The 16,163-nt window shown below is 40.9% G+C and overlaps 1 protein-coding gene across 3 annotated transcripts in view; it reads right to left on the minus strand.

Annotated features, from left to right (window-relative positions):
* Nucleotides 1-16,163, minus strand: part of sh3bp2 (SH3-domain binding protein 2) — a 39,247-nt gene that overhangs the window by 1,733 nt on the left and 21,351 nt on the right. For 2 of the 3 annotated variants that reach the window (XM_085413436.1, XM_085413433.1), the window contains exons 2-12: nucleotides 4,688-4,827; nucleotides 4,472-4,574; nucleotides 3,480-3,597; nucleotides 3,204-3,271; nucleotides 2,673-2,758; nucleotides 2,500-2,577; nucleotides 1,723-2,395; nucleotides 1,427-1,535; nucleotides 799-854; nucleotides 448-523; nucleotides 35-94 (exon numbers count right to left, since the gene is read on the minus strand). In XM_085413436.1, the coding sequence (XP_085269562.1) occupies nucleotides 35-94; nucleotides 448-523; nucleotides 799-854; nucleotides 1,427-1,535; nucleotides 1,723-2,395; nucleotides 2,500-2,577; nucleotides 2,673-2,758; nucleotides 3,204-3,271; nucleotides 3,480-3,597; nucleotides 4,472-4,574; nucleotides 4,688-4,823 (1,563 nt within the window). In that variant the 5' untranslated portion in view covers nucleotides 4,824-4,827. The remainder of the gene's footprint in view (nucleotides 1-34; nucleotides 95-447; nucleotides 524-798; nucleotides 855-1,426; nucleotides 1,536-1,722; nucleotides 2,396-2,499; nucleotides 2,578-2,672; nucleotides 2,759-3,203; nucleotides 3,272-3,479; nucleotides 3,598-4,471; nucleotides 4,575-4,687; nucleotides 4,828-16,163) is intronic. The other variant, XM_085413434.1, reaches the window with a different exon arrangement.

Genomic DNA, 16,163 nt, shown 5'->3' on the forward strand with positions numbered 1-16,163 from the left:
CCATACAGCTAAAATACAACAGCAGGTTTCTTACCTCTTCAAACAGTCTGTAGTTTCTGGCTTTGCCTATACTGATGTCCCACACCACCAGCACCTGGATAACACACCAAAAATGATTTTATTTAGGCCTAAATATCAGAAGCTATTCTATTATTATTAAAATAATACTGTCTACCCACAAACTGTAAAAAATAAAAATGAAGTATTCAGAAAATGGACACATTTATTGATTAGATCATATTGACTGTTACTGTTTACAATTATTATTAAACCTTTTACAGCAGCGAGATAGATTTTTCAGCCCAGAATGACAAAAGATATTTCATATATGGCAATCATAATCATTAGCTTTCAGAGCTTCAGAGTTACTTAATGTTAAGTATCTATCAGTAACACAAATTTCCATTATGCTGTACTGGAAACTATTTTTTTAAAATTTATTTTTACCTTTGTTGTTTTGGTTCCTGATTTTCTGATGGCGTACAGTCCATCTTGTGGAGGAGTTGGACTCTCTTTGAATAACCTACAAACAGAAAAATGATCACCGGTTATGAGTTATCAGAGGAAAACATAAAGCAACTGCCCCATGTTAAAAGTCACTTTAAATTTAGCACTTAAATAAGTAGTAGTAGTTCAGTTAAAACTGAAGTGAGGCTCATAGAAAGAAAAACACACGCAGAAAGAAATGCACTGTTTTGCCACTACAGGGCAGAAAAAACAAAAAGCAGCACTGCTTAGTTTACTGAAGAACCGTTTCAGCTTCCAGCTAAATGTAAAAACTAAAGGTGAGATACGTACTTTTCTACGAAGCTGGTTTCATTCGAATCAATGAACACAGAGTCTGGCAGCTGGACCTGCAGATACAGAAACAACTGATTAAACTCAATTCATTACTGATACTAGGCTCTCACGAGGCTGAGATCTCTGCTCAGATATACAGCAGTGAAACATAAAGAACAAAATTGTGTGTTATAATAACTACACAGGTCACATAAAGATACTACAATTTAGATCATAAGCATGTCGGCCTGGCACTGCCTGTAACAAAGCATGGCTCAAATTTCAATATCTTGTTTCAGTGTTTAATAAAAATTGAATTGCTTCAACTTCATGATTTGAAAAATTGGCATAAAATAGTGTTGTTTTAGCAGAAAATGAGATTATTATGATTGGATTATGACTTCCTCCCACCTGAGCACCTCAGAATCAGCTGATGCTGTGATTTTTGTTTCTTTTTCGTTTGCTTTAGTGAATTTTGAAGGCAGTTCATAAAGACTAATATGCAGCCCAGATAAAATGACTTTTAAAACAAAAGGGATTTCCCTGGGCTCAGTCATGATGATACAAGCGGTTATCTAAAGCAGCATGTATTTCCACAGTAATTTAGCATTTTTATCAGCTGACACATCATTTCAGTCTCTCTTACATTCTCATAGTCTTCGTCAGAGTCGTACGCGGTCGAGTCTCGTTTCCTCCTGAAATCTGCAGTTTCGTCGTTGATGGAACGGAAGCTCTGGCCCTCTGGAGATGTTCTTCTGGTGAAAAAACATGCCTTAGTGATGATAGGGAAACTTTTATGTTGTCTTTACATACCTATTTTATACAGGAACCAACAAAACAGTGTCAGTAAGACAGCTTTAGAATGATTGTGGATGTTTTCCTTTCAATTAATTTTTTGATCATAAAAATCAACCTGAATTTCACTGTTTAAGTCAGACTTACTGAAACGGTGTTCCTGGCGACTTGGGCCTGGGTGGAGCCGTTGATGGCTTGACTCCTACTAAAGGTAAAGGAGGTTTGGGTATAGATGGCTTATTGAGTAGTCCAGGTTTAGGTAGCGGGGAGTGTGAAGGGTGACTGGAGGACATTAGATTGAGAGATACATTTGTGTTTGGGCACGGTGGAACCGGCATGTTCGGCTTATTACGGCGGTAGCTGTTTTCTAGTGACTGGCTCCCGCCAGAGTGAGGGGGACAGGGGCCATTTAGGATTAGCCTGTCTAGTTTTTCACAGATGGGCAAAGTAGCTGGTGACTGGACTGAAACAGACGGCGTAGGCCTCCAGTCTCTTTTGTCATTTGCTGTTACACCCACGGAGGTTGACCTGCCTGGTTTCTTTGCATTGGGAGGAATAGGTGGAGGTGTGGAAGGAAAAGGATTCTGTAAGTGAGGGGCAAAAGGTAAAGGTGGGGGTGGGCCTTTGGTAGACTCCTTCTTTATGCACGGAGAGGGTGGACAAGGTGAAGGTTTCCTGTGGAGCGGAGAGGTAGGGGCTTTCAGTTGTAATGGGATGGGAGGGTGGAGGCTTTTTTGGCCTGGACTGGAGTCTTGATGGTGGGGGAATGTCACTGGCACAGGTGGAGGAGGGTAAGAGGGCGGTGGACCTGTGGGTCGACCTGACGAGGTAATGAATAGAGAGAGTCAGTATTGCTTCCTGTTTCAGGTAAAGATCTTTGTGTTAAGGAGCCATAAGTACAGGGAAAGAATATGAGGTGGTCACCTGAAGATGTTGGCGAACATTCACTGTCTGGCTTCAGATAGTCCTCCTCATCGTCATCATCATCGTCATCACTGTAATCTTCACATAGAAAGAAGAGGTGCAACAATTTATTAATGCACAAATGCCATATAAGCTTTTATCTTATCCATGGATATTCATTATTGCTGTCTTACTAATTTCGGTGGTATCAACAAGATGTTTCACATCCATCGGCCTCTCGATTGTGCCATAGAAACTGTCTGCATCTGAATCTGAGTCACTGTCACAAACAAAGATGGAGACATAATTAACAAATAATATGCCAAAAAATGGATTTTATTGACTGCAGGCTCACTGAGATTTCAATGAAAGTACGCGAGCAAGAAAAATCTAAATTAGGTAGAAAAGGTCCCACTGAAAAACGTAGATGACTAATGAAGCATAAATGGTATAAAATTATTTTTAGACACGTTTTTCCATTATTTTTTTTCTTTCAGCTTTTATAGAGGTGGTCACACTTGCTGATGATTGGCTAACTGTGCATTTAATTGACCACACCTGGCTGCTATTACCTCTTAATTCCTATGGAAGCAGTAAGGCTGTACTTGGGTTTTCACAGCACTAAGTACTTTATTTGTCCCATGTCTGTAGTTTTCTTACAACAATGCATGTATAATCTATATTTTTATAGAGTGGTGAAATATGACCGAGTTCGCTGAGGTTACCTTGGTAGGTGGGACTCTTTCCTGTCGTTATAGTGGTCTATTTCTTTCCGAAGGTATCGCATCCATTTCTGTAAGACATCAAGCAAAATACAACACGTGACAATGTGAAACTGCAGCATTTAAATTAAAACAAACCCCAAACAATTTTAGCATAAAGACTGAAATAATACCATAGTTGAGACAAAGGCAAAGACTAAAAATTCTTCTCAGGCTCTAAAGTTATGCTAAGTTCTCAATAAATCGCTTGGCAGGGAGGTCAAATTTTTGTACTCTTACCCTCCTCTCATCCTCACTGGCTGCTGAGAAGAACCACGTCCTGTGTTTCTTACTGAAGTGGACGATCTTGAAAGGAAAAACATTGCTCGATGTTGTCTCCTCTGCTGCTCTCATCACTCTGAAGAAGAGGACAAATGTAAGATATATTAGTGCTCCACATTATTTGATGTCATGGGAAATGTGCAATAACAGCAACAAAGAACACCTGGGTGCTGCTAATGAGCCCCCTGTAATTGATATAATACAACCTTATTTGGATGTAATATACATAAGTATGAAAGAGATCAAGGAGTTTGTTGTAAATAATTTTAGTCTGAATTATTGCTGAATCACTGGCATTGATTGAGGCTGGGATCAGACAACCTTATTCCCTCCTTAAAGCCCCATTCACACATACTGTATAGACTAGGAAATGCAACAAGATGGCAATCACTCTCTGTGGGGAAGCCCTGAAGAAACATCCTGAGCTTCTTCACCATCCCTTCATCAATCAAATGTCACAAAGCAGCAAACATGAGGGAATCTAAATACGGCGATGTTTTGATGGGGATGTTTGCCACACTTTTTGTGAGGCAGCTGTTATCTGCTAAGTGTTGCTTCCTGGGGACTTTTTCAGGTGCCCTGACAGCTGCCTACTGTAAACACTCCCTCCCTCTCCCTCTCTCTTGATGGCAGCCTGGCCAGCTATCTACATATATTTGTTCTTTTCAGTTTTAAGAACACTCCTTTATATACCCTTGAGCTCAGGTCTAACATTCCTGGAGCTTCAGGTGTACTCGGTACTGAAGGCCCATTTTTAAAGCAAGTACTTAACCTTTTCCTGCATTAAACCTTATTATCTACAATTACCATTTACATAGATGTCATGCTGTAATAAAGCTTAAATTAAACCGGTGGGATGTGAGCGTCGCTGGAGCTGAGACCCAGAATAATAAAGCCCCGAATAAGCACACAAGTATGTTTATTTATGTAGGAAAATGTCTTCTACTGACCTGTTGTAGCCATTGAGAGAAAACGCCCCCTGTGGTGCAGCAGAGGTACTGCTCTTAAAGTAGTACACGCAGCCCTTGTGGATGATGATGTACCTCAGTGGCCCTGTAAGGCAAGCAATATGTATTAAGAATGTTTTCATGGTGGTGTAAAAGGTGCTGTATCAGTGATGAGAATGTAAGTGGATATTGCTCTTTCATGTCTGCCTTTCAACTCACATTTCATTAGGCTGAATTGGCTGCCTCCCTTCTTGTGGAGGTATCCTGCAGTGGCTACCCCTCCTGGCATGGTGAGGAGGTTCTGAGCCCCAATGGCTCGCATTGGCACCGGCCAGCACATCTCTGGAGATGACATGGTTCTACGGCAGAGCAAAGGACAGAATATTTTTCTGTCAGTCAGGTGAAACTGTAATCTCTCTAGTCGCACAAGATCGCAGAAATGAATAAGGAAATGAACGCCAGCATAAATAAGCTAACAAACAAAAACCAAGTAGCTTCAAGGAGGCAGCACAGAGGCAGGACCACATCCTCTCTGCTAGCAAACCTGCTTCCTATCCCCTTTAGCTTGAGGACGTTCTGAGCTACATCAGCTCTCACACAGAAAACTAGAAGGCACTCAGCAGTTCGTAACAAAACAAAAACATGACTTATTTGTTCTCCCATATACCCTGAAACATATTTGGAGCAGAGATGGCGATAAGACCACCTCAGACTTAAGACCGGCCACTCAAAACATCCAACGGCGAAGCCTGTTTTTGGGCTGTGAACGCTCATAGAAGTGGAATTATAAAGTGATGAACAGATTAGTACTCATAAAACACCTCTCTACTCAGCTGTGCACTCAAAGCAGCTTCTACTACAAGTCTCATTCACACAGTCACACATTCATACTGAGCTTTTATCCAAGCCTAAGTGCTTTCCAACATTTATGCAGGCAGCAGGGGAAACTCGGGGTTCAGTATCTTGCCCAAAGATTAGCCGTCCTGGAAACACCTAAACCAAATAACTAGTCCTGAGCAGAACCATTTCTCAACAGCTATTAAATATTAATTATTTCATGATTTATATCATCAATAAAAAAAACAGCATTTATTTTGTAGAATTAAAAATCGGTTAGTTAATGACTGCCCGATAAGCAGTCATGACAGGGAGTGAGTAAAACAAAATGACTATTTCACTCCATTTCTGTTAATCTAAAATAAATTACATTTATTACTCAGTCAAATTCCATAGTAACATGAGTAATGCTCGGCTACTAGTCTGGTGTGAATAGGAATCTCTAATCATTAGTTGTGAATCAAAAGTCACAAACTAAAGACAAACAAATTGTGACACTGTCAGAAATGAAGGATTAACTAAGATAACATATCATGTGCTATGAAACTCTATACTGCTAATGGGACACATGCCAGTGGACTAGCAGATGGAGAGTTATAGCCATGCTGTGTCCACTGTGCTGCTCAGGAAATGCTGCCTGGCTTGGGTAGCTCACCACAGCTGGACAAAGATCACTAAAAGAATGAAACATCTTTTCGTCAATTTCAAAAACTTTTCTTCTGCAAATTCCTGCTCTTACACCTGATGCAGGTGTTGCCTACCTCCTGTTGAGCTTCTTGGTGAAGATCTGAATGGCAGCGTTCTTCCTCAGTATGCTGACTGTGGAGGCTAACATAGTAGAAGCTAAAGCTGGCAGGATATCCATAATAGAAACAAGAAACCTTTTGTTTCTTTCCTCTGTGGCATTTACTGTCCCATCAAATCCAAACTGAGGGCGATTTAGCCATCCAATTTTTAAGTCTGTCTTATTTTCTGCTTTTTGCTGCAGCTCTCTCTGACGGCCTCTGCTGATATCTATCTGTCTCACTCATAAAGACACTCAGACTAAGGTGGTGGACCTACGTAACAGGAACCTTGAATTTTTGCATGGGCAAAGGCACATATTTAGTTCACACAGGAAATGCATAACATCCTGTGTCCTTTTTTGAGTCTTCAAGGTGTAATGTGAAAAAAAAATAAAAATGTGGGTGTGATAGAAAGAGACAGGGGGGTGGGGGTAGTGAAAATAAACATTACTTCATGATCTAAAGTGTTTATGTATAACTTGCAGTTTATCACCAGCATCTGCTAGCCTGAGTTGGAAAGAAGTCAAGGAATGAAGTATAGGAGGATTTAGTTGGTGCCAAAATCCACCCCCTTTCCCTGAGATAAAAAGACCTTGAGAATTAAATGGGCATGCATTCATTTACTGATGTTGAAGCGCAGATCCTGGCAGGGCTGCTTTAAAAAAACAAGACACCTTGAAAATGACTCATGCCAAAGTCAGTTTTTGTGTTATGCTTTAGACTTCAGAGTATTTCAAATAAACTAGGTGAGGCGATGATGAATGAATGAGGATAAACACCCCACACTTTAGAGTAAAATTTAATTACATGCAGGAGATAAAAAAAAAAAAAGAGCGACTTAAAGCTCTGCTTATTTCTGAAGGTCTGTTTTTAGAAAAAAATAAACTGTTGCAGGAACGTGGGCTAACTGGGATATCTTTGAACATCAGGACTTGGAAATGTTCACAGACGGTGTCCTCTGCTATATAAAACACTGCATAGACACTGTTACAGCAGTCAAACGGATCCGGGCTTATCCCAACCAAAAGCCCTGGATGACCCGGGAGGTCAGGCAGCTGCTGAAGGAGAGGAACATTGCGTTCAGGTCTGGCAACAGGGATTACTACACCACAGCCCGATCCAACCTGAAGAGAGGCATCAGAGAGGCAAAGGGGGACTATAGGAGGAGGATCGAGGACCATTTGAAGAGTAATACCAGCCGGCAGGTGTGGCAAGGCATCCAGCACCTAACCAACTATAAGATCAATCTCGGAGCTGCGGACGGTGACCTGGAGCTGGCAGAGGAGCTGAATATCTTCTTTGCCCGCATTGAGACCAGGGTACCGGAGGTATTGGAGCCACAGCAGCAACACGCCACCCATAGCAGCACCACCCTCACCCTGGAAGAGCACGAGGTGAGGCGCATGCTGCAGGCTGTTAACCCGAGGAAGGCGGCGGGTCCTGATGGTGTGCCAGGTCGAATATTGAGGGATTGTGCAGGACAGCTGGCTGGGATCTTCACCAGGATTTTCAACAAATCCCTCGCACAGGCGACTGTCCCACTCTGCCTGAAGTCCTCCACCATAGTCCCCTTGCCTAAGAAGCCCCACATCACCGGCCTGAATGACTACAGACCGGTGGCACTCACCCCAGTGGTAATGAAATGCTTTGAGAAGCTGGTCCGCAGACACATCACAGCAGCCCTGCCCCGCAGCCTGGATCCACACCAGTTTGCCTACAGAGCAAACCGATCCACGGAAGACGCTGTAGCCACAGCACTCCATGCTGCATTAACTCCCCTGGAAGAGCATGGTAGCTATGTGCGGATGCTCTTCGTGGATTACTGCTCAGCTTTTAACACCATCCTTCCACACAAACTGGTGGCCAAGCTACAAGACCTGGGGCTTCCATACAGCACCTGCATGTGGATCAATAGCTTCCTCTCGGGCCGTAGACAGAGAGTCAGAGTTGGCCATCACACATCCTCAGCCCTGAGCCTCAGCACTGGCTCACCCCAGGGCTGTGTGCTCAGTCCACTGCTCTACTCTCTCTACACACACGACTGCACTCCTCGCCACCACAGCAACATCTTTGTGAAATTTGCAGATGACACCACAGTGGTGGGGCTCATTTCCAAGGGAGACGGTGGAGCAGCTGACGTCATGGTGTAAGGCCAATAACCTCCTCCTCAACACTTCAAAAACCAAAGAACTCATAATAGACTTCAGAAGGAAAAAGGCAGAGATCCAACCACTATTCATAAATGGGGACTGTGTAGAAAGGGTGGCAAGCTTCCGCTTCCTGGGAGTCAATATAGAGGAGAACCTTTCCTGGAGTGTGAACACCTCCGAGCTGCTGAAAAAGGCCCAACAGAGACTGTACTTCCTGAGAATTCTCAGGAGGAATAACATCACACAGAGACTGCTGGTGTCCTTCTACAGAGCCACCATTGAGAGTGTTCTAACTTACTGCATATGCATCTGGTACACTAGCTGCACAGGGGCTCAGAGGAAAGCACTCCAAGGGATCATTAACACCGCCCAAAAGATCACTGGCTGCCCTCTCCCCACACTGGAAGTTCTACACAACGCCCACTGTTTTAAAAAGGCCCAAAACATCATAAAAGACACCTCACATCCTGGCCACTCCCTGTTCGAACTGTTGCCCTCAGGCAGACGGTACAGGGCAATCAGAGCAAGGACTAATAGACTCAAACACAGCTGTTATCCAACTGCAATAACACATCTGAATACTACAAAAAAATGTCCATCACGCCACTCTTGTGTTAATCTATGCACGGTCTGAAGCATGTGTGTGGGAATGTATGTGAATGTTTTACTGTTATATCTTATTAGTATTTTAAGTATTCTATCTATTTTATTTATTGAATTTTATTGTTTTATTTATATTTTGATATTGCTAGGGATGATGCAATGATCGGGGACCATTCTTAATTTCGTTGTTCTCATGACAATGACAATAAAGTTTCTGATTCTGATTCTGGGCCCCTTTGACTCAACCAATGACAATGTGGTTTCCAAGACATTGTTTGAAGCATACTGTTGATTCAAGCATACTGTTTGATAGTTGGCTAACCTGCTGTTAGCCAACTAGCAAGTGTTGGGTAACACTAACACAACAGCATGGTTTATCATAGGATATTGTATGCACTTACACTTGTTAGTTTGACTGCACTCAAAATAGCGAGCACAAAAACAGAAGTAGGTCGTGTCAGAATCAACTAACCACAGCTAGCATGTTTACATATGTCACACATGCTAGCGATTAGCATGCCAGCTCATGTAGTGAACTATTTGCTCTAATCTGTAGCACCATTTAGGGTGTGCATAAGAGCTCCTCCTCTGTTAGATGTTTTAGTGACCAGGTAACTGAATCATTTAAAATCAGCCTCAGTCTCTTATATACCAAAGAGATTTAGAGGAAATGTATTTATTCTGCTCTGAATATTCTGAATGGTGAGAATATGATCGAACATAATTAAACAATATTGCTTGATAATGAAGATGAGGAATAGAAATATTGCAACAGTTTAGACTGAAGAAGCTGTGGTTAGGGCAAAGTCTGCCAGGACTTGCAGCAGCTCCCCCGCTCTGGCAGATCCGCTCCACATCACCACACCCTGGTCATAATTCAACCAAAGTAGCCTACTTTGAGAACTAGAACAAAATGTATTTGCACGGACAGATGGAAGGAGTTAAACCTGTTAGCTGATAACACATGCAGGCCTCAAACACATCACAGGGTGAAACTTCAGCCTGTTTATGACCTCAGTCTGCCCTCCTTCATATCTGTGTGTGTGTGGGGGACTTCAAAAGGACATACCAAAGCTATCTCGTGGTTCGTTTTTCGCCTGGGCCCATGTCATGTTTACTGATAACTATCTGATACAGACCTCAGCACAGACACAAACGAACAGGCACGCCAGACATTCTGCACTTCATCTCATCTCAGCCCGAGTGAGGTCAGCTGCCGCTTATCATCCGATATGGATTTCATGAAGTCCTCATCTTCACGACAGAAACAGCACGATGGCAATGTGACTGCGTACTCAACACCTTTATGTTTTCTGGGAAATGTGTTAATTCTTTTTCCACTGGAGAAAGATCAGAGTCAAAAGTAGTAGTGGGAATTTGTGGGAATTAGCGAACCCTCCAAACCCCCACTGGTTTCTTCTGCAGTTCTCTCCTTGAACTCATGTTTTGTTGTGTCTTTTGTTCAACTCTCATAATCTGCATGGCCGTCAAACTGTATTTAAAAAAGAAACCAAAACATACATGCATCCAAACATCCATAAGCCTCGTATGATACCTAAACTTAAGTTACCTAAGTTATTCAATCATCACTGTAGCATAGTTTGCACACAGTTAGCCAAACAATCCCACAGGTAGCACTGAATATTTGGCCCAAATGTGGCCCACATCAGCACATCTTGACTTGGTTGCTTCAACTTAGCCTAATAATTCAACTTTGCTCTCAAAAATCATATTTAATATCATCCAAATGAAGACATTCTTTAAATATAGCAGAGCAGAGACGGCATGGAAAGGAAATCCTGTCCAAATAAATAAAAAAGAATTTCCCCTAGTAGTGTCGCATTAGATCACTTCCTAACAAGTAAAACAATGAAACACAAAGTTTCCCCATCAGCACGCTGACAGGCTTTCTGGATGCTGATATCACATTTGCTTCTCCCATCATGTGGTTCTTGCATGACTTATTTAATGACCAAAATTCGGTGACCAGAAAAAACCCCATAAAAAAAAAACAAAACTTCTGCCAAATACAATCGGGCTTGCCGTGGGTTCATCCTGAAAGAACAAAAAAAAGGCAGTGTGATTTAGCTTCAAACCCGCTCACCTCAGCTACTGCTTTTTTAAAGTTCCTGAAGAGATGCTAATCAGAGAACTGCTGTTTCTCAGGAAGAGACTCACAGCCCACATACCAGACACATTCAAACACATTTCCTCTCTGGACACAAACACAATGTCTGCCCCGAGCGGTAGTTTAAAATTATCTTCCACATTTAAACTGTGTGCCAGTGCCTATTTGCTCTTCACCTGAGATGGAAGTTAAAGTTTAGTTCAATGCCTGCAAATTAATCAAGAGTAGAAATCAGCAGACATCGTGACAAAAGTAAATAGAATCCAGCTATCATTCACGTAGCATCTAAATTTGTCTTCCCGAGAAGATGACTGTGAAAAAACTACTGCAGGAAAAAGACAAAGACAACGAAATGCCGGGCCAACGATTCAAGTCGTACACAACGTGTCCTCATCTCAGATACGCTCTCCAGCAAGCTGAAGAAACTCAGAAGAGGGCATGAAGACACTATAGGCTGCATGGTGTAATGTGTGGACTCATGTTAGCAGGCTGACTGTTCATTTTCAAATTGAAATTGAAACTAGTTCAGTTTTCGAATGGAAATCCCCCGATGATTCAAGTCCTAGGAACTGTTTGTGTGAGCTCATAGAACAGTGCTGTTGCAAAGGAATACAAGCAAACTCTTTCTAATTAACAGAATACAGCACAGTATGTTCCACTGGATGACATTAGATTTCAAATTAAATGGGTTAAAGTTGTAACTTATAGTGATACAATATAAATTAAAACAAATGCAGAGACTTTAACATGATCTTTTTATTGAAGAAGCTTTCTGTGCTCAACCTAACTTATCCTCATATTATGGGACCTTTAAGGCACAGCTCAGGGGAAGAAAACCTTTACTGCCAAAAGTACTCCATGATTGAAAAGCCTCGTTCATCCACCAGCATGGATGTGAAAAGCCTTAAATTAAACCTGAGAAGGAATACTTCCCCTCTCTAATGTTTTCATTGGGTTTCTGTATGTTTTTGTACACCGGACCCTAGCCATTACAGAAACACCTCTAAGTTCCACGAATGTAATGCGCAATGTTAATCTTGTGGGACTTTAATCAGTAGTTTAACTTGATTGAAAATCATAATCACATTTCTGATGTGTTGCAAGGCTTGTTATATAAAGATATCGAAAAAAGCCATTCCTAGATACACTGCACATGCAGATAGTAGCAACATATCAGTATCATATGAGTAATTATATCCTGTTTATTATCTGTTTGACTGTAATGGTGACCATATTTCAAAATGCCGCATGATATAGTAATACATTAGAAATTTAATTCTCTACAGAAGCCGTAAACCTATCAGGAGTTGACAGTCATAGATCAGATGAGAAAAATTGTCGTTCTCTCATAGACTTCTATACAACCACAATTGTTTACACAACCAGAGGAGTCACCCCCTGCTGGTCTTTGGAAAGAATGCAGCTAAATCCCCCGATTTATAGCAATATAGGAGTTGGATTTGTGAGCTGCACACACAACTGCTATAAAAACCAAAAATCAACTAGAGGAGAGGCTTGTGTGGTTTTTCCTGTTGCGTTCTTTTGTTGTGAGCTATCATTTTATTCACAGACCACAGATCAAACTAAGATGTGCACAGACGCATACACAAGTCCATCACTGTCTACGTGTCACAGATCTCGGCAGCTGTCAGGTGTCTACAACAAAAAAAGCACGCCGCTAACCAATGTCCACGCAAAGTGCGTGCTTCGTGCTTAGACCAGATAACGAAGACCCTCACTGCTCACAACCTCAGGCTGACTCAAAGGTCACAGGTAACCGCTGACACAGCTGCAGCCAATGCAGATTGTCCCATCCAGGAAACGGTGTCATTGTGCTGTGTTTGATGTCTGCAGTGAATTGCACCTCCCCTATGACCGACCACAATGGTTCCTCCATTAGTTCAGCTTCACTTTTTGCAGGTGTGAACACATGAATAGAAACTTTGGGTTTACCTCAAGTCATCAGTGTTCTTTTACTCACTTCTGTGAAGCTGTCCAGGTGATAATGATTAACACAGCTAAAGTGTTAACGGCACAGATCTTATAAATTTGCTTGCTGCTTTTTCCCACGGATACCTTCTTAGAGTTGAGAATACTTTTTATAAACACCATCATGTGTTACTTCCAGGAAATAGCCCTAACCAGCCTTAATCTGGATATATCTGTAACTTCAATAAAAGATGGGTTTCTTCTTTTTGACATGTGTGATCTTTCATCAGGTTTATGGCCCAGATGCTGAGCAACCACCGATTCTAGGTGCCTTTTTCTTTTTTCTTTTTTTTTTAAAGCTTTTATTTTAAGAAAAAAACTACAATCATTAAGTTAGCCAATGTATGTACAGTTGAAAGAAGTTAAAAATGGATTAAAGAACCAGTCATTAAGATCTTTAGCTGTTCAGCTGATATGTCTACTAGTGTTAACAGGGGAAAGAGCTGCTGTAGATTGGGTACAGTCAAAATTATTGCAAAAGTGTGCAATGATATTTTGAAATGGTTGATTTAAAGAGATGGGCTGGGTCTTCAACCAGCCCCACACAAAGTGACTTTGTTGTCTCAACATGGTAATAAAACAGCAATAAGACTGAGTCAGCTATCAGTTTAGAAGTGAATGGGGTCAAGTTAGCAACTACATACAGTCTGCTTGTGACAACATAACAATTAATACTCATGAATTGGAGAAAAGCGCATATTTGTTGCATATCTCCATACACAGAAATTCAAATTAACTAACTACATTCAGAGTCCAGGATTTTAAACAGATATTCAGAAATTCCTCCAAAAATAGTGACCTTGTTGCTGCAGAATGGCAATTTAACTGCAAGACCAGAACCAGAATACAACCAGCTGGCAGCCAATAGAGTCTAGTCCTACTCTACTGCAAAGAGACGCTTGGCAGATGAGTGTTTTCAGTGCAGTCAGTGAAAAAACGATCATTTGGAGACAGGTTGCCGGTTGATGATCTGTGCAATCACCTTGTGATCAAAAGTGGTTGGCACAACTGCTTTCAATCGAACACCAACAGCAAGAGCATTCGATGGAGTTGCTGCACAACCACTGTCAAGAAGTTGCTAAAAAAAAAACTCTACAGTGCTCTATAGTGTGAGACCTGTACCTGCAGGTTAAACATTAAAACTAGTTGGATTTATATGTTTGAGAATTAGAACAGCTTTAGCTTTCAAAAAGCAATACTTTGTGTATAATTTTGGCACTGTAGCTTGTGGAAATGTCTGGCCTTTCCAGTATCATCTCCTCGGTTTTTAATGTAAAATGAATTCAGAGAACAAGTGACCACCGGTGTGTAGGACTGTTTGGTTTTTTATTAACACGGAAAATTGGAAAAGCAGAAGAGAAACAGAAACAAGTCTTTTGCTCTCCACACACACACCTGCAGCGATGGGCTCATAGAAAGCTGAAATAGTAAAAAGCAGGTCCTCTTTCTCTACCTGCATCACTCCTTCCTGTGTCCAAATATGGCAGTGCCACTCAACAGGAACTACACCATCGTCACACTTCTGTAACGGCTGCAGGAAGGATTCCTCTCTGACTGATGCACACAAACACACAGTCTAAGTCTTCAGTTGGAAAGATTCAAAGTGTAAAAATCCTACAGTAGCCGTTTGTAACAAATTACAAACTGTAATTTAGCAAGAAAGAGAAAAAGCGGTGAAGAGAAAGGTACACCGGATGAAAGGAAGGAAGAGAGATAGGATTGAGATTCTGCCGTCTGACTGCATGCCCACCCTCCCCCCACAACGCAGGGGTCGAAAAATGAGAACTCATTTCCCGTAAATGTCTCCTCGTTCTCTCTCTTTCTAACGCAAACCTTGCTGAGGAAATACCGAGGTCGCAGCTGATGACCGTCATGGAAGCTTATCTCCACTGACAAATAAAGTGGATTTTTCTCTGAGGAATCAAATCACCAAAGCTAACAGACTTGGTTTAATTTACCGTATAAAATTCTTTTTTAAAAGCAAACATGGGCCATTGGCAAAGTATCGATCGCCTGTTTTTAGAGGTGAAAGCAATAGATTACAGCTAGCCCAGTTTTTGTAACGAATTCAGGCTATTTTTGGGATGCAAATACTCAGGAAATACAAGTACTTACATTACACTTTGCATGCTTCGTTCTTCCTCTGTCCCCTCAGTGTGCAACAACAACATTCCTGCTTTGACTTTGGTTTTTGAAGAAAGTTGGCATGAAAGTTTCATTTTAAAGCCTCACACCTACGTGCTTTCAGCCTCACCTCTGTGTGTCTGCACCCTCCTGTTTCTCTTCATCTCTTATGCATTCTCTTACAGTTTACAGTCTCACAAACACACTAGGTGTGATTTATAACTGATGACTTGTGTTTGTTATGACTGAGAACTTTTACAGTAGCTCAGCCCTGTTACTGGTTGCTCCTGCATAATGTTATGTAAATCAGTCCTCTCTCGACAAAGTATTCCCAACTGTCTATGTTGTATTTTTGTTATATACTAAATTTTATGATAACGATACCACCATTTCTAGCTCTGTTTTCATACTCTTGGACTCTATTAAAGTAGCTTTGCATCCCATATGGAAAAGATATATATAAATCTTATAAAGTTTGTATCTGTCTTGTATGAAACTTGTATGAAAAGCATACAAGAGTGAAAACAGATATAAGATCCCTTGAAAAATTATATAATGAAACTTGTATGTTTTGTATACTTACTAAAAAAATATATGAAAGTAATGAGAAAGTGGCCACTTTCATGAGTAAATCATGTAAGCCTTATATGATTTATATATGATTTACTCATGAAAGTGGCCACTTTCATGAGTAAATCATATATGTTTTTACTATTTCTTTTCCATATGGGATAATTCACAGTTCATAATAATTCTTAATCATCTTATACTGGAATTTTGGTGAAGTTTTAACCTTTGCGAACAAAAGGTTTAATATTGATCTCTCCTTTTGAATGAGTGCCTCTCATACATGCAATAATCCTTTCTGTCATCGTTGTATTTTTACTCAGTTGTATATAGTATTTGTATTTGTATTCTATTTTTATCTTATTGTATATTTATTTTATTTTATTCTACTGTATATAGTATTTTATTTTATTCTATTCTGTACAGTTGTGTACTGTATTTATTCTTATTGTATTCTAATTTTTGCCTCATAACTTTTGCACTGTCCACTTCCTGCTGTGACAAAACAAATT

This window comes from Rhamphochromis longiceps, linkage group LG7, assembly GCF_057381845.1.
Source record: "Rhamphochromis longiceps isolate RC_006_pf linkage group LG7, R_longiceps_female_GT1.1, whole genome shotgun sequence".
Classification (NCBI taxonomy): Eukaryota; Metazoa; Chordata; class Actinopteri; order Cichliformes; family Cichlidae; genus Rhamphochromis; species Rhamphochromis longiceps.